This window comes from Acinonyx jubatus, chromosome B2, assembly GCF_027475565.1.
Source record: "Acinonyx jubatus isolate Ajub_Pintada_27869175 chromosome B2, VMU_Ajub_asm_v1.0, whole genome shotgun sequence".
Lineage (NCBI taxonomy): Eukaryota > Metazoa > Chordata > Mammalia > Carnivora > Felidae > Acinonyx > Acinonyx jubatus.
Genome location: NC_069385.1, coordinates 71151541 through 71168694, shown reverse-complemented (window position 1 = coordinate 71168694; position 17154 = coordinate 71151541). Strand labels below are relative to the sequence as shown.

General features: G+C 38.2%; 1 protein-coding gene across 1 annotated transcript; it reads left to right on the top strand.

Moving 5' to 3' along the window:
• The first annotated feature begins 2046 nt into the window (after positions 1-2046).
• PM20D2 (peptidase M20 domain containing 2) lies at positions 2047-17154 on the top strand. Its single transcript, XM_027057267.2, has 7 exons — positions 2047-2784; positions 4873-5021; positions 11776-11918; positions 13211-13365; positions 15497-15632; positions 16659-16766; positions 16979-17154. The coding sequence occupies exons 1-7, from the start codon at positions 2329-2331 to the stop codon at positions 17131-17133; spliced, it is 1302 nt and encodes a 433-aa protein (XP_026913068.1). The 5' UTR covers positions 2047-2328; the 3' UTR covers positions 17134-17154.

Below are 17154 nucleotides of genomic sequence, written 5' to 3'. Positions count from 1 at the left end.
CAATGTGGGGCTCAAACTCACGAACCTCGAGATTGTGACCTGAGCTGAAGTCAGACCTTAACTGACTGAGCCACCCAGGCACCCCCAGGTTCCAAATATTGTTAAAATGAAAAGATAGTCGGTAAGATTCCCATGCACTTTGGGAACCAATTCCTTTATACTGTATTTTTTAAGGTTTTTCTATAAGTTTTATTTATTTTCTGGTGAAATATCTACACCCTCTCATGGATGAAATCATTTTCACGCCTTTTATTCCTTTTTCCCCTAGCACTTCTGAGGAGGATGCACATTCAACAAATTATCATAATTTATTAAATAAAAGGGTACAAAGCACCATGAGCAAGGCATATAGAGTGCCCACAATGGAAATCCAACACGCACGTGCATGCGTGTGCACACAAATGGAACAGACCTTGAAACGTATCTGTCTTTTCTCCAACTCAAGTGACAGCTTTGTTAATTTATGACCAGCAATATAAATAGCAGCTTCTATATAGAATTTATATGTATGCCTATTCTGTTGTTGTTTATAGCCGTCTGGTAAGAACAAGCAAACATGGGTTCTACTGATGTCAATAGGCAGAGTTGCTACAGCATATTTATTCAAAATAAGTGATTGCTGTGGGTTCTGATGTAAATAGACAAGCTACAGATACATTTATGAATTTGGATGTCTGCTTACATAAGCAATAAAGTATGGTGGCTACAAGCAGGCCACGGGGAGCCAGACTGGCTCCTGTTCCATCCTAGGTCCACTATTTACTATCTGTGTAATCTTGGACACTGCATCTGTAAAAATAAATAATCACATTAACAACCTCATAGGTTGTTATGAGGATTAAATAAGTTAATACCTGTAAAGCATGTGGCACATGTTAAGTGCCTGCCACAGGGTCAATGCTCTACAAATGTTACCTATTGGTTTTGCTCACATAAAGCAATAATATTATATTTCATAGATAAAGGTGGGGGTTTTGTCAGAGGTATACCAGGGTATGATTTACTAAGTATAGACAAGGGAGTCCAGGGATTTAATACCACATTTGTTACCATCAGGGCTGAGATTTAGTTAAAGTGTTAACTGAGAATGACAGTATTTTCAGAGTTCAAATAGGACATTTACTCTGGTATTGTTAGCATATGAAATGGTTAAAACAGTAGTAGAGTCTTCACATAGGCAGCTTCCTGTCGACTTACTTTCAAAAAAATGCACTTCTCTAATTATATGAATATATTGTGTCCCATTTAACCAAATTGTGACAAATTAAGGGAAGAGGTGGAAGTGCCTGAAAAGCTGATGGAAGCTTTCAAAATGCAGAACACCTTAGAATATCAACAACAGTTTGTTTTTCCTTCAGACTTTGGGTTTCATTCTGGAGGCAAACAAGAGTACGGTATCTTGAATTTCTTCACTGGGTAATTTAAAACCCGGTGATATTGTGCACAGCAGCTGCACACATCATGAGTTCAGCATCAATTACAAACGAAACTGGTCATATGTTGTCCTTCATAGCTGTTACTATGTTCAAATCAAAAACCCAAGTCAACAAAATGGTATGAATATTGACGACCATAAGTCTTTTTATTAACCCTTGGGTTTGGGCTTTAAACAAACCTTCATTTTTAAATTCTTAGTTCTTATCTACCCAAATAGACTATACTTGCTAATTACATATCCAGTCCTTACTATACTCCAGTAAGTGTCCTTATGAGAAAACTATACAGAGTAGTTGCAGCTTTTAGATAATACAGCAACCTCAAGAAGAAAGTGAGGGCAGTACTGAACACTTTAAGAGTATAGAATCTATAGACCAGTGTTCTTTGTATAGCATTTACATTGACATCTAGTTTTAGGAACTAAAAACCTTGTATAACTTTAAATTGCTATTTTAGAAAGGGGAGTGGCGTTTTTCAAGGACTATGTTCCACTTGGTCTCTCTCTGATGCCAACTAACCAATATAGCCGTTCTCATTCTGCTGCTGTGGGAAACAAGCAACAACAGAAAAGTAATAATGAGTTGAAAACAATTCAGTCTTAAGCACAGCCAAGGAGATGAAAGCGAGAGTCCCAGAACACCTCTCTTCCCAGCGCTCCCGGCCCGGGGCGGAGCACTTGCCAGCCAAATGAGGTGGGAACCTTGTACCCGGCGAGGCGCTGGAGGCGGGGCCCCGGGACTGTTCCCCCCGGGAGCAGCGGAGCTGCGCTGTGGGCCCCTCCCGGATTCTAGCGGACCCCGGGCGCGGGCACTGAAGCGGGTGTGCAGTTAAAAGGCAGCTACCGAGCGGGCAGTCGAGCGGAGTGTTCGCGGGTCACCGGCTGCAGGCGCGATGAGACCGGGAGAGGAGCGGCCCTTGGAGGGGGGCGCTTGCAGCGGCGTCTCCCAGCTGGAGCTGCTGAAGCTGCGCGCCGCGGAGCGCATTGACGAGGCGGCCGAGCGCCTGGGGGCCCTGAGCCGCGCGATCTGGAGCGAGCCCGAGCTGGCCTACGAGGAGCACCGGGCCCACGGCGTGCTGACGCGCTTCTTTGAGCGCGAGCCTCCAGCTGCCTCTTGGGCAGTGCAGCCGCACTACCAGCTGGCCACGGCCTTCCGCGCAGAGTGGGAGCCGCTGGGGGTCCGTGCGGCGCGGCGCCCGCTGCAGCTGGGCTTCCTCTGCGAATACGACGCGCTGCCCGGCATCGGGCACGCCTGCGGCCACAACCTGATCGCCGAGGTCGGGGCGGCGGCCGCGCTGGGCGTGAAGGGGGCCCTGGAGGGGCTCCCCGGGCCGCCTCCGCCGGTGAAGGTGAGGTGGGGTCCTGGCGCGGGATTTTCATCGCCTGCCCAGACCGGGTCGTACCCGGGGACGGCGGGACCCGGCACTTCCCGTGCGCACCTGCCGCCTCGGAGTCCCGGCCTCGCTTTTGCCAGAGGCAGAACTCCTGGATCAAAGTCAGTAGTGCTTGAGGTGCCGACCCAGCGACTTTTTGCAGATTTTTGTTTCCTCTTCTGTAGTTGTAAACGATTGAGTAGACTGGCCCTAAGGAAAGAACTTAGGACCAAGCCTGGTTTTCGTTGTGATTTATTTTTGGTAACATAATTAACTGCGATTTGCTGACGAGGTTGTGCAATCTCTGGAAGAAGTAGTTATTGTAGGGAAACCTCCAGCCCCTCTTTATTAGGCTCCAAAACCTCTTTTGTTTGTGGCAGTCATAGGAGCTGTTGTGATTCGAATCGTTGGTATTTGGATAGGAATTTTTCAGTCATTGCAACTACCAAAACTTCCCTCAAAAATTGGAGAAGTGAATGAATACTACATAGATGAGTTCATCCTTAAGTTTTAATATTTATTTCATGATATTAAGAAATTTCTCCTTTAAGTGGGGAAATGTCATTTATGCTTGTTGTAGGGCAAGTTTAATCTCGTGTTACTGTGTTTTTTCAGATGGTATTCTTCATTCTGCGAGCTAATTCAATCATCAACATTTGGCTTAATAAGGGCAAGGCTGATGTTTTATTTTCATATTCTATAGCCCATTTTTTCCCCAATGTCAGTAACTTTTCTCTTTTATCTTAACAGTTCCATCTTTTGTAGCTTTTTCTCTTTAGCTGCCTTCTCTTTTCAGCTTCTGGTGGCTTGTTTTTTGCATCTGGGTAGGTTTTTGTTTTGGGGGGGCGGGTCCTTTGCTATTGCATGAAACACGGGAGAGATTTAATTTTAACCAGACTTATGAAAGATTCAGAGACGTCAGCAAGATTTAACTTGAAGTCATCAAATTTAAGGAGTCAAGGGTTCAGAGTAGAAAGCAGGTTCAATTATGAGTTCGAGTGCTTTGTAACTTCCAAAGAAGGCTCGACTTTGGGAAACGTACACCTTTGAATGGTAATGCACAGTTTTAGCAAGGTTATCAGTCCTCTCTTAAAATGGAATTTATGTTGATTCCCTTAACAAGCCAAGACTTTTTCCAATTTGTTTCATTGTATTCCTGTATATGATCTTGAAAGTGTATTAGTTGTTTATAAATTTTCTTTGCTTTTAAAAATTGTTTGAAGAAGTTAAGCTTAAATATCAAAGTAAAATGTTTATTCTGTAAAGTTCTCTTTTGTTTAATTAGGTGTTTGGTGACCAGTAAATCTGCCTGGTTGAACTGGTGGAATCGAATTAGTAAGTTTGTGTAATAGTCGGCTGTTTCTAACTGTGGTGTTAAGGTTTATATAATGTTCTTTATAAAGGTTTAATGAGTTAAGATCTTTTAATGAGTTAGCTCAGTAAGGAATCAAGAGTTCAGGTCTGAGGATCAGAACATCTAATCCTTGCTCTGCCTGGAGACTTGCAGTGTGTCCTGGGACAAAACACTTCACTCCATGCCTCAAAACCACCATCTCTGACATCCCTGAAATGATGACATATACTGCTCACCTACCTCACAGGGTTGTTGTGGGGATAACTAATAAGCAACTGGAATGTTCCTAACCAGTAAAGTGTTTATGAATAATTATATACATTACTAAAAGACTTAGTCAAGAAGAAGCTTTAAGAAATAAGTCCTAAAGAATTTTGAGGAATTAATTCAGTATATAGTATTTATCTTTTTTCATCTTTGCCTTTAGTTATATAAAATTGAGTTATAAAATTAGGAAAAGTTTCCTGGTGTAGCTTTAGTGCATACTTTGTGCCAAATTGGTATAACACTGTAAATTTAAATGTGTAGTTAACTTAGCACCGTAGATTTATGCCCACTGCATTATTTAAGTGTCAGAGAACAACACCTCTCTCCATAGTTCAAGGACTTTAATGTAGGTTGTGAATACCTATGCAAGGGAACCTGTTTGATATTTTCCTGCGAGGATTTTGTTGTTGTTGTTTTGCTCTGACACAGGTATATCCTTCTAGGTAGTTGTCCTGGGAACGCCTGCAGAAGAAGATGGTGGTGGCAAAATTGATTTAATTGAAGCAGGGGCTTTTAAAAATCTTGATGTTGTTTTTATGGCCCACCCATCCCAAGAGAATGCTGCTTATTTACCTGATGTGGCTGAACATGAGTGAGTAATCAAGTTGAAATAAGCTCCTTAGTGGAAAAGACTATTAAGATATTTCTGTGTCCTAACTGGAGACTAAAACCCGGTACTTATATATTGAAAAAGTAAGTTGAAAAATGGTGATGTGATGCCTTACTTGATTTCCATTGAATAACATTTGGTAAGCCTCTTCTATTTGAGATGGTGTTTGTAATTGGACTATTAACCTAGTGCACGGGGCACCTGGGTGGCTGAGTCGGTTAAGTGTCCTGACTCTTGATTTTGGCTCGGGTCATGATCTCATGGTCGTGACACTGAGCTCCGCATCAGGCTCCATGCTGAGTGTGGACCCTGCTTGGGATTCTCTCTGCCCCTCCCCTGTGTACATGCACACTCTCTCTCAAAATAAATAAACACTAAAAAAATAGTGCCTAAAAAGCATTAAGACTAGCAAATAGAATATGTTGACGCTTGTATTCTATTCTGAACTATCTGAGAGCAATTGGGTTTCTAGAAAACATCTATCCTTTGACATGGGTTGTCTTTGCAACTGAATAGATTTGTAAGAGGCAGCTTTATTAGGGGCTCCTGGGTGGCTCAGTCGGTTGAGCATCTGACTTCGGTTCAGGTCATGATCTCACAGCTCGTGGGTTCGAGCCCCACGTCAGGCTCTGTGCTGACAGCTCAGAGCCCAGAGCCTGCTTCAGAATCTATGGCTCCCTCTCTCACTCTTTGTCCTTCCCCTGCTCATGCTCTGTCTCTCTCTCTCTCAAAAATAAATAAACAAAAAAAAAAAAGAGGCAGCTTTATTAGACTTGGGAAGAAAACACACTTCTCTAGTTTACTTCTTGTAATTTGAGTTCTTTGCAAAGGGGTAAATTATATTTCTGAGAGAAAAGACAGAAACTAGCTGTGGATTTTAGTGGAATTTGCATCTGTACTCTTCTGATTTGTCCGGTGCCGAAACATTTTATTTAGTTTCCTGTATGTGGAAGAGCTCACTTTTTTGGATTGCTGAAGTGGATTGAAGTTTGCACACCAGAAGTTTCAGTCACAGTAGTTAATGGGCCAGTCATCGGGCCAGTCTCCAGGAGCCACTGTTGATCTGCTTCAGGAAAACCACATGTTCTCCTCTGTGGGAGCTAGGGAGTGATAAAACCATTGCAGCTGCGCTTCTAGGTGGTACTCACGTATCTTCCAGCTCAGAATGACCCGAGGCCTTGTTTTCACAGGATGACCATTTTAATCTTCCTTCTTATCACCAAGAGTTGATGCTGTGGCAGCAGGAAGAATCTTTCAACTTTGGTTTTGGGGGTAGTGCATACTGGAACACCTGCAGAGGATCTTAGAGGTTAGAAGTCTCTGCCAAGGCCTCTGGCTAGAAGAGGCCTGCAGCTGTAGGCTTACCAGCCCGTTAGCCTTCTAGGACTTTGAGTTGGGCTTCTTGGCCTTGATCCATCAGGCCAGTTGGCCTCAGGCCTTTTCTTAGTCTCTGGCTTCTTAGAGTTTTCATTGGCCATCTGTTAAGATGGAAAAGGGAACAAGAATACAAACTAATTTTTGAAAATATTATGATCTTTTCATCCTAAAAATCTCCAACAATAAGTAAGATAAAACACTATGTTCATATTGACCACCTTTCCTGCATCTTGTCCCTTCTTGAGAGGCATGTATCCTTCCAGGACTTTTTTTTTTAACGTTTTATTTATTTTTGAGACAGAGAGAGACAGAGCATGAACAGGGGAGGGTCAGAGAGAGGGAGACACAGAATCTGAAACAGGCTCCAGGCTCCGAGCCATCAGTCCAGAGCCCGACGCGGGGCTCGAACTCACGGACTGCGAGATCGTGACCTGAGCTGAAGTCGGATGCTTAACCGACTGAGCCACCCAGGCGCCCCCTTCCAGGACTTTTTGAGCATAGTTATAAACCTAAATAGGTACATATATAAATTGAATTTTAAGGGAGGATTCTTTTTTCCCCCTTAAATATTCTGCTAAATATATTGTTGGTCTGGCTCTTCCTTTTGATTTTTTTAAGTTTATTTATTTATTTTGAGAGACAGAGAGAGAGGGAGTACCAGTGGGTGCATGTGCAGGGTAGGGGCAGAGAGAGAGAATAATCCCAAGCAGGCTCCACACTCAGCACAGAGCCTGAAGCCGGACTCAATCCCACTAACTGTGAGATCATGGATACTCAGTGGACTGAGCCACCCAGGCACCCCCCCGTCAGTTTGTTTAAAATACACTTTTTGTCTTATTTTTCCTTTCCTTTTCCTATGTTCATCTGTTTTGTTTCTTAAATTCCACATGAGTGAAATCATATATTTGTCTTTGACTTATTTCGCTTAGCATAATACATTCTAGTTCTATTCACGTTGTTGCAAATGGCAAGGTTTTATTCTTTTTGATTGCCAAGTAATATTCCATACTTTGGCTATTGTTGATAGCACTGCTGTAAACATTGGTGTGCTTTGAATCATCATTTTGTATCGTTTGGGTAAACACCTAATAGTGCAGTTGCTGGGCCACAGGGTAGTTCTATTTTTAATTCAAAAAAATTTTTTTAATGTTTTATTTATTTTTGAGCGATAGAGACAGAGCACGAGTGGGGGAGGGGCAGGGAGAGGAGACACCGAATCTGAAGCAGGCTTCAGGCTCTGAGGTGTCAGCACAGAGCCCGATGAGGGGCTTGAACTCACAAACGGTGAGATCATGACCTGAGCAGAAGTTAGATGCTTAACTGAGCCACCCAGGAGCCCCTATTTTTAATTTTTTGAGGAACCTCCATACGTTCTTCAGAGTGGCTGTACAGTTTGCATTCCCACCAACGGTGCAAAAGTGTTCCCCTTTTTCTGCATTCTCGCCAATGTCTGTTGTTTCCTAGCCATTCTGACAGGTGCAAAGTAGTATCTCATTGTGGTTTTGATTTGTATTTCCTTGATGATGAGTGATGTAGAGTATCTTTTCAGGTGTCTTTTAGTATCTGGATGTCTTCTTAGAAAAAGTATCTATTCCTGTCTTTTGCCTATTTCTTGACTGGATTATTTATTTTTTGGGTGTTGAGTTTGATAAGCCTTTTTAACAGATTTTGGATACTAACCCTTTATCTGATATGTCATTTGCAAATGTCTTCTCCCATTTTGTCCATTGCCTTTCAGTTTTGTTGATTGTTTCCTTCACTGTGCAGAAGACTTTTATCTTGATAAAGTCCCAATAGTTCATTTTTGCTTTTGTTTTCCTTGCCTCCAGAGACCTGTCAAGTAAGAAGTTGCTGTGGCCAGGGTCAAAGAAGTTGTTGCATGTTTTCTCCTCAAGGAGTTTGATGGTTTCCCATCTCACATGTGGGTCTTTCATCGATTTTGAGTTTATTTTTGTGAATGGTGTAAGAAAGTGGTCCGGGTTCATTCTTCTGCATGTCACTGTCCAGTTTTCCCAGCACCATTTGCTAAAGAAACTGTCTTTTTCTCATTGGATATTCTTGCTTACTTTGTCAGAAATTAGTTGGTCATACGTTTGTGGATCCATATCTGGGTTTTCTATTCTGTTCCATTGATTATGTGCCTGTTTTCATGCCAGTACCATACTGTCTTGATGATTACAGCTTTGTGTAAAACAGCTTGAAGTCCAGAATTGTGATGCCTCCAGCTTTGATTTTCTTTTTCAACATTACTTTGGCTACTCAGGGTCTATTCTGGTTCTATACAAATTTTAGGATTGTTCTAGCTCTGTGAAGAATGCTGGTGTTATTTTAATAGGGTTTGCATTGCACGTGCAGATTGCTTTGGGTAGTATCAACATTTTAACAACATTTGTTCTTCAAGTCCATGGGCATAGAATGTTGTCTTTTCCATTTCTTCGTGTCTTCTTCAATTTCTTTCATAAGCTTTCTATAGTTTTTCAGCATACAGATCTTTTACCTCTTTGGTTAGGTTTATTCTTAGGTATGTTATGGTTTTTTGTAGAATTGTAGATGGGATTCGTTCCTTGATTTCTCTTCATGCTGCTTCATTATTGACATACAGAAATGCAACCGGTTTCTGTATGTTGATTTTATATCCTGCAACTTTGCTGAATTCATGTATCCGTTCTAGCAGTTTTTTGGTGGAGTCTTTCGGGTTTTCCACGTAGAGGATCATGTTGTCTGTGAAGAGTGAAAGTTTGACTTCTTTGCCAGTTTGGATGCCTTTTATTTCTTTTTGTTGTCTGATTGCTGAGGCTAGGACTTCCAGTACTGTGTCAAATAACAGTAGTGAGAGTGGACATCCTGTCATGTTCCTGACCTTAGGGGGAAAGCTTTCAGTTTTTCCCCATTGAGGATGATATTAGCTGTGGGTCTTTCTTATATGGCCTTTATGGTGTCAAGATATGTTCACTCTATCCCTTTCTTGAGGGTTTTTATCAAGAAAGGATGCTGTATTTTGTCAAATGCTTTTTTTTTTTTTGCATCTATTGAGAGGATCATATGGTTCTTATTCTTTCTTTTATTAATGTGGTATATCACGTTGATTGATTTGCAAATATTGAACAGGCCCTGCATCCCAGGAATAAATCCCACTTGACCATGATAAATAATTGTTTTAATGTACTGTTGAATTTGGTTGCTAGATCTTGTTGAGAATTTTTGCATCTGGGTTCATCAGGGATGTTGGCCTATAATTCTTCTTAGGGGGATCTTTGGTTTTGGAATCAAGGTAATGCTGTCTTCATAGAATGAGTTTGGAAACTTTCCTTCCATTTCTGTTTTTTGGAACATTTTGAGAAGAATAGGTGTTAACTTTTCTTTAAATGTCTGGTAGAATTCCCCTGGGAAGCCATCTGGGCCAGCATTCTTGTTTGTTGGGAGATTTTTGATAACTGATTCAATTTCTTTCCTGGTTATGGGCCTGTTCAAATTTCCCATTTCTTCCTGTTTCAGTTTTGGTAGTGTGTGAGTTTCTAGGAATTCGTCCATTTCTTCCAGATTGCCCAGTTTGTTGGCATACAATTTTTCATAGTATTTCTTATAATTGTATTTTTGTGGTGTTGATTGTGATCTCTCCTCTTTCATTTGTGATTTTATTTATTTGGGTCCTTTCCTTTTTCTTTTATGATAAAGCTGGCCAGGAGTTAATCAGTTTTATTTATTCTTTCAAAGAACCAGCTCTTAGTTTCATTGATCTGTTCTACTGGTTTTTTTTGTTTGTTTGTTTGCTTCTATATTGTTTATTTCTGCTCTAATCTTTCTTATTTCCCTCCTTCTGCTGGCTTTGTGTTTTATTTGCTGTTCCTTTTCTAGCGCCTTTAGGTGCCTTTAGGAGTGAGGTTAGATTGTGTATTTGGGACCTTTCTTGCTCCTTGAGATAGGCCTGAATTGCAATATACTTTACTCTTAGAGGGAGACAAACCATAAGAGACTCTTAAATACAGAGAACAAACTGAAGGCTACTGGAGGGGAAGGGGGTTGGGAGGATGGGCTAAATGGGTGATGGGCCTTAAGGAGGGCACTTGTGATGAGTACTGGTGTTGTATGTAAGTGATAAATCACTAAATTCTGCTCCTGAAACCAATACTACACTGTATGTTAATTAACATGAATTTAAATTACTAAAATAAATAAAAAGTAAAATATGCTCTCTAAAATGTTTTAAAATACACTAAAAATACTAATGCTGAAAAAAATAACCATTAACACTTATTTTCCTATAGTTTGTTGTATGTTAATTATACTTAGATTTGAACCCTGAAAGAAATGGTGCTAGAGCCATTTTCATAAAGGTCATCCTCTTCCATTTTATATTTATCACCAGTTTTGTTAAAATTCCAGTTTCAAGGTGATGGTGATAAGATATATATCAAGGAACTAACAAATATCCTAAAATCTTAAAAATATATTTGGATGCTTTTAACTTGTTTTTATTTTGCCAGCAGAATGTTTTGAATTCATCAAGGAATATGAGCATGCCAAGGATTCTTGAATCTAGTTTGTTAAAAAAAAAAAACTAAGTCTAGAATAGCTTTTTGGCAATTTAAATGTGGGTACTATTACTCAGGCTTAAAAAGTGTTGCCTATACAAGTCATCTTTATAAATAACTATTTAATATGCAATCCTTTCTTTAACCCTTATTTTTTATTGTATCTGAGTAGTTAAATTGGTATGAGAACTATTTGGAAGTGCAGTAACATAACTGATAAAATTTTGAGATATTAGTGATGCAGGTGTTTTGGAACACTAATAAAATGTTGGTTAGGAACAACTGACTTAATGCTAGAATATCTTAGGATATTGTGAGTGTAATCTGGTATTCAGAGATTGTCTTAATTCATTTCAGATTGTCACCTATTTCTGTTTTCCTTCACCTGCCCTCCCCCACTTAAGATAGAATTATCTGAGTTTCGCAGACATTTTATATAGAGTTATTACTATGCAGTGTAGAAGGAGACAGGAGCCCTCTTTTTGTAATTCCAGTGCCTAATACAGAATTGCATGTTTGTTTGAATTGAGTTGTGTACAAATTAAATTTCTATTGGGGGTTGGTTGAACAAAATTCTCTCTCTCTCTCTTCTCTCTCTCTTTTCTCTTTTTTGGAATGCTTTCTTTGTGTCAGTCACTGTATTACATAATAGTAAACTACAACTAAGGTATATAAATTGCTGTGTTATTTCTACAAATGATTTGCAAATAAAAATTCCAGCAGTGTTACTTAATTCTGAATACTTGTTGGGTAATTCTAATTACGGTACCTGGATTTTCTTTAGTGACTTTGAAAAGAGTAATTCCAAATGATGTTTTGTTTCCTAGTGTGATTGTGAAATACTATGGAAAAGCGTCTCATGCTGCTGCATATCCCTGGGAAGGAGTAAATGCATTAGATGCTGCTGTTCTCGCCTACAACAATCTGTCTGTGTTGAGACAGCAAATGAAACCAACCTGGAGAGTTCATGGTACGAATGTCAAGTATGTTGTGTAATGGATGGTGCTTAATATATTTCAGTGCCATTAATTAACATTTGATTTTTAAAAATTGTAAACATTTTATATACTTTATATGAATATTCCAAAATTTTTAAACAGTTTCCAAAATTCATGTGACAGGATACTAGGATGTTTGTATGTGTTGGCTAAGAAAACAATTAAAAAAGTATTTATGTATAAATGGAATGGTCATTTTGAGTATTAGAGATAATGTTTTATGTAAGGATGTACATGTTTTCTGTGGGTATTTGAAAGTTGGATCTTGATTTTCCAGTTATCCTCACTGTTTTTTAATGGTAACAAATCATTTTCTCAATTTAAAAAAGTTATGGTTACTGGTTTTATTTTCTCAAGTGCTGATAAAATGAGTAACATCTTTTTAAATTATGTGTATCACCTTAATGTAACTACAGTAATAAAGTATGATCTTAAAGGTATGAATTTATTTTTTAGTTATTTTCTTATGATTTGGGAAACTGTTATACTTTAATATCTATTTTTTACCTGATTTTGTTATAGGCTTAAATTAGTTTGTAATTGCACTTTGACCAATGTCCTACCTTAGTTTTTCTAAGAGAAATATGTAAAAATAATAATTTTTAAAGCAGATCAAATAAATTTAGATTTTGTGTATCTATTTCAGTTATTATTTTGAATGGATAAATCTTTCCTCTCAGTGTAGTTCCAAATAAATGTATTTGTTTTGACAGTTAATAGCACTTAGTGATCTTCGACCTGCATCGGTTTCTTGCTGGTATAAAAATTATGTTCCCAGAGCTAAATACCATTGAAAATATTCATAGGAATCTGGAAATACGAGGATAATTATAGAACCTTGTGCCATTTTTTTTCTTTTAAGTCAAAAGTTTATCAAAACGTACAACTATTACTACTATATTAAGCCTACTGAAATAAACTCTTTCAGAAGTCTTAAGATTGTTATAAAAGTTTCTAAGAGTTTCTTTATAATCATGCAACATAATTTCTCAACATCGTTAAATTCCTTAGAATTAAGTATGGATAGACAATGTTTTATCTCTTAGCCAGAAAGCATTGCCCTATGTATAGAAACTTTTGTACAAAAAAAAAAAAAAAAGAAAAAAATTTTGTACAGCACATCAAAAATCATTGATTGGTATATCTGTGAAGCTAATAAATTGAAATTGTTTTTCTTATGTACATATTGAAAATTCTATGGGTGTATTTAAACTTAAAGAAATGGTCTCCAAGCTCAATTTCAGTAATTTGGTTCTTTTTGTAGGCATAATAAAAAGTGGTGGTGTAAAACCCAATATCATTCCGTCTTATTCTGAATTAATCTATTACTTCCGTGCACCCTCAATGAAAGAACTTCCAGTTTTGACCAAAAAGGCAGAAGATTGCTTCAGAGCTGCAGCTTTGGCTACTGGGTGTACAGTAAGAACTTTTAAGAGTTAATATAAGTTATAATCAGAGGTATATCTATATGGGCTGGAGTTAAGTTAGAGTATTATTAAATTAGATTAGAACCTAACTTGCCCCTTTTTCATTTGGCAATGTTTAGAGTATGTAAGATCAGTTGAGTGAATGGGTGATGTGAAAGTCTTTAATTCATACTTGTTTTACTCAGTGCCCACATAGAAAGGACTATAGTCATCTTATTGCACTGTAATTAGAATAATTCTTGATAATGCTGAGTTCCCTGCCTTTTTGCAAGATATAGCCTTCCTTATTGGCAGTTGTGTTTTCAGAATTGCTCAGTATAGTTCCTATAAAGGGAACTTTATGGCAAAATCAGCAAAAGCTGTTTCGGGTGAAATTATTTGATATGTGCAGTAACGATATAAATACTTATGGCTTGCTGGAATGAAAGTTAAAATAGATGCAGAAGTTAGTGAAGAAATGTTGTTCATTTAAACCATAAAGTCAGTGACATTTCTGTGCCAGTCACGTAGGGTATACAGCAGAACGAGAAGTTTCAGAATTACATCAGTCTTTTCCTGGGCGGAGGTTGTAGTCTAGTGGGAGAGACAGGATCTGGGTCTGTGCCTCTCAGCCTACTGATTTGGTAACTTTAGAAAACACCATTTAATAACTTTGGGCCTCCATTTTCTCTTGAAAAAGGGAGATAATAATATACTTTATGTTCTTGTAAAAATTAAATGAGAGAATATTTGTTAAGAGTTAGGGCCTAGACCTCATACTTACAACTTATTTGTTTCTGCTCTCAGATGTATGATTTGTTCACATAGTAATAGTGTCTCACAGTACTAGTGATTCTCAGCATATATGGTAAGTGTCCAGAGAGTAAAAAATTAATCCTTTGTCCCTTATTTATGAGACCAGTGTTCTAACCCCTGAGCTACAGAGCCAATCCTTTATCCCTTATTTATAATTATAAATATAAATATTGATAGAATAAACACATGAACTATTACCGTTAACTCCGAATCTCAAGGCATAATATTCCCTTAGGATAAGGTTCATTGTTACTGGATTTTAATCTATATTTTAAATAGTCTCTTAATAACTTTTTATATTTTGGCTGACTTGTAATACATGAATGACTATTATATATTATAAGTATTTTCTTCCTTCCTTCCTTCCTTCCTTCCTTCCTTCCTTCCTTCCTTTCTTTCTTTCTTTCTTTCTTTCTTTCTTTCTTTCTTTCTTTCTTTCCTTCTTTCTTTCTTTAAGTTTATTTTGAGTCAGACTCAACCAAATGAGTCACCTAGATGCCCCGGTTGTCATTATTTCTAGCTTAGATGTTGCTAAGAGTAGAAGAAATGTCAGCTCTGCCATTTTATAATTGACTTTTACTAATGCTATGGCTACTGCCTTTAGTTTGTGGAACTATTATCCATTTTGATTTAATCAAAACTAAATCTATAAATCCTCTTAACTGTGTACCTATAAACTGCTTATAATTCTTGACACACTGAAGCGCTGAAGTTAATAAATGAGGACATGGGGTTCCTGATGGCTCAGTCGGTAGAGCATGCAACTCTTGATCTCAGGGTTGTGAGTTCGAGCCCCACATTGGGTGTAGAGATTACTTTTAAAAATAAATAAATAATAAATGAGGACCGTAGCCAACCCTTCTTCATCATAAACCTGTCTCTCCTAGGTACCTTTATATCTTTTGGACCAGTTATTGGTGTCAGTGTTGGCTTATATTTTGAATATGAGTAAAGCTTAATTTTTTTCTTTAAGAGGCTGCAGTCTAGAGCAGTGTTCCTCAGTGTCTGCTCTTTAGACCACCTGCATCAGAATTACTTGGGGGTCCTGGTTAAAATGGAGATTCCTGGGCTTCCCCCACACCCTATATAAGTTACCGAAGTTGAGACTTGCTGGGAGAGTGAGGTGACATCATGTTGTTTGCTGCATATGTAACATGAGGGGGATAGGGCCTGAGGGAAGTCTTATTACCGATTTTTTTAAGGTAAAATATTTAAGAGAATTTATATCTGTAAGGGAAAGTGTACCCTCTTAAACCTCTTGCTGATTTGAAAATTAGATAGTGAATTTGAGTTTTTTATTTCAGAATTTGTCTTACGATTTTTTTTAGGTAGAAATTAAAGGTGGAGCACATGATTATTACAATGTTCTTCCCAATAAGAGCCTATGGAAAGCTTATATTGAAAATGGAAAAAAACTGGGAATAGAATTTATTTCAGAAGATGCAATGTTGAATGGCCCTTCAGGTAATCAGGTTCTTTCATATATACTATATTGCACTGTTTGAGGAAGGAAAATATCATCTTTGGTTAGAGGGTTTTGTTCGACAGCTTTGGAGGTAGGGAGGTATTGCTCTTAACAATATTTTTCACAAACTTAATGGTTAGGGGAACGAAACTAAAGAACTCTTCAGTGAATGTAAAGTGTTAAATGAGCAGATTTGTTTTTAGAAATAGCGTACTATTTCCTTTGTATTCTAAATAGTTCTAGTGTTTAAATTTGCTTAGTTCTAATTTTAAAGTAAGCTACTTAAAGGAGAAATAGAATTTTAATTCATTGTCAGTCCTCAGTAAGCAGGCTAGCAAGTAGTTATAAGGAGCCATGCCAGTTGCTGAGGAGTAATTATTATGGTTGTTTACTACTAGTTGTTTAGTAAACAACTTAGAATTTAAATAATTATATTGAGGACTATTTTAGAGTTTTTCCTTTTTAAAAGGATCATTTCTAATATGTTTCCATGTTAGAGATGTATCTACTAAAATATAACAATAAATGCTGATGAAGTGGACTCAAAAGGACTTGGCCATAGAAATGGGGTGTTGATGTCATTTACTGAGATAAGGAGTTCAAGAGAAAGCAGGTTGGGGTATGCTATGTTGGTATATATTATTAGTATGTTAAGTTTGATGTGCGTACAGGATTTCTAAGGGGAACTGTTCAGTAGACTGTGGAACCCCCAAATGATGCCTAGGTTGGAGATGTAGGAGTTGGCAATATCTGAAAAGTAACTGAAAACACAGGAGTATTTGGTGTGCTGGTGATTGCCAGCACTTAGGAGACAGGTAAAGGAAGCAATTTAGAGGAGACAGATAGTGACCAGAGAAAAGGCCAGACAATCAGGAGAAGTCAAGTCATGGAAGCCAAAGGAATAGAGAATTTCTAGAAGGAAAGGAGTGGCAAATCATGTCTGGTGCTATAGAGATTGGATACGTACAGTCTGGCATCTATTGGACTAACAATTAGAAACCCATGGATTGTCTTACTTTTCTAAGGATCTACTGATTTTGGAAATGTTACTTTTGTGGTTCCTGGGATTCATCCATATTTTTACATTGGATCTAATGCCTTGAATCATACAGAACAATATACTGAAGCTGCAGGTATGTGTTATTAGAAGTGAATGTGTGGACATATGTTCTCTTTTTGTGGTAATAGCTCCATGTTTTTTCATTAGCTAACTTTACCTCAGAAAATACTGTATTCTGGTGGGCATTTCAAGAGGTGGTTTAGATATCGAGAGCTAACCTGAAAACCAGTGTATAAGTTTATCATAAATAGGGTGGTTTCTTCATTTATTTTCTCCACCTTTTAGGGTCACAAGAAGCTCAGTTCTACACTTTGCGTACGGCCAAAGCTCTGGCAATGACTGCGTTGGATGTTATTTTTAAACCAGAGTTGCTGGAGAGAATCAAGGAGGACTTTAAATTGCAACTTCAAGAAGAAGAATTTTTAAATACAGTAGAATAAAAGGAAGACCTAGGAGCCACT

Coding starts and splice junctions, on each gene's coding strand:
- PM20D2 (XM_027057267.2), top strand. CDS start 2,329: ATGAGACCGGGAGAGGAGCGGCCCTTGGAGGGGGGCGCTTGCAGCGGC. Junction 5,022..11,775: donor CCTGATGTGGCTGAACATGA/GTGAGTAATCAA, acceptor TTTGTTTCCTAG/TGTGATTGTGAAATACTATG. Junction 13,366..15,496: donor CTTTGGCTACTGGGTGTACA/GTAAGAACTTTT, acceptor GATTTTTTTTAG/GTAGAAATTAAAGGTGGAGC.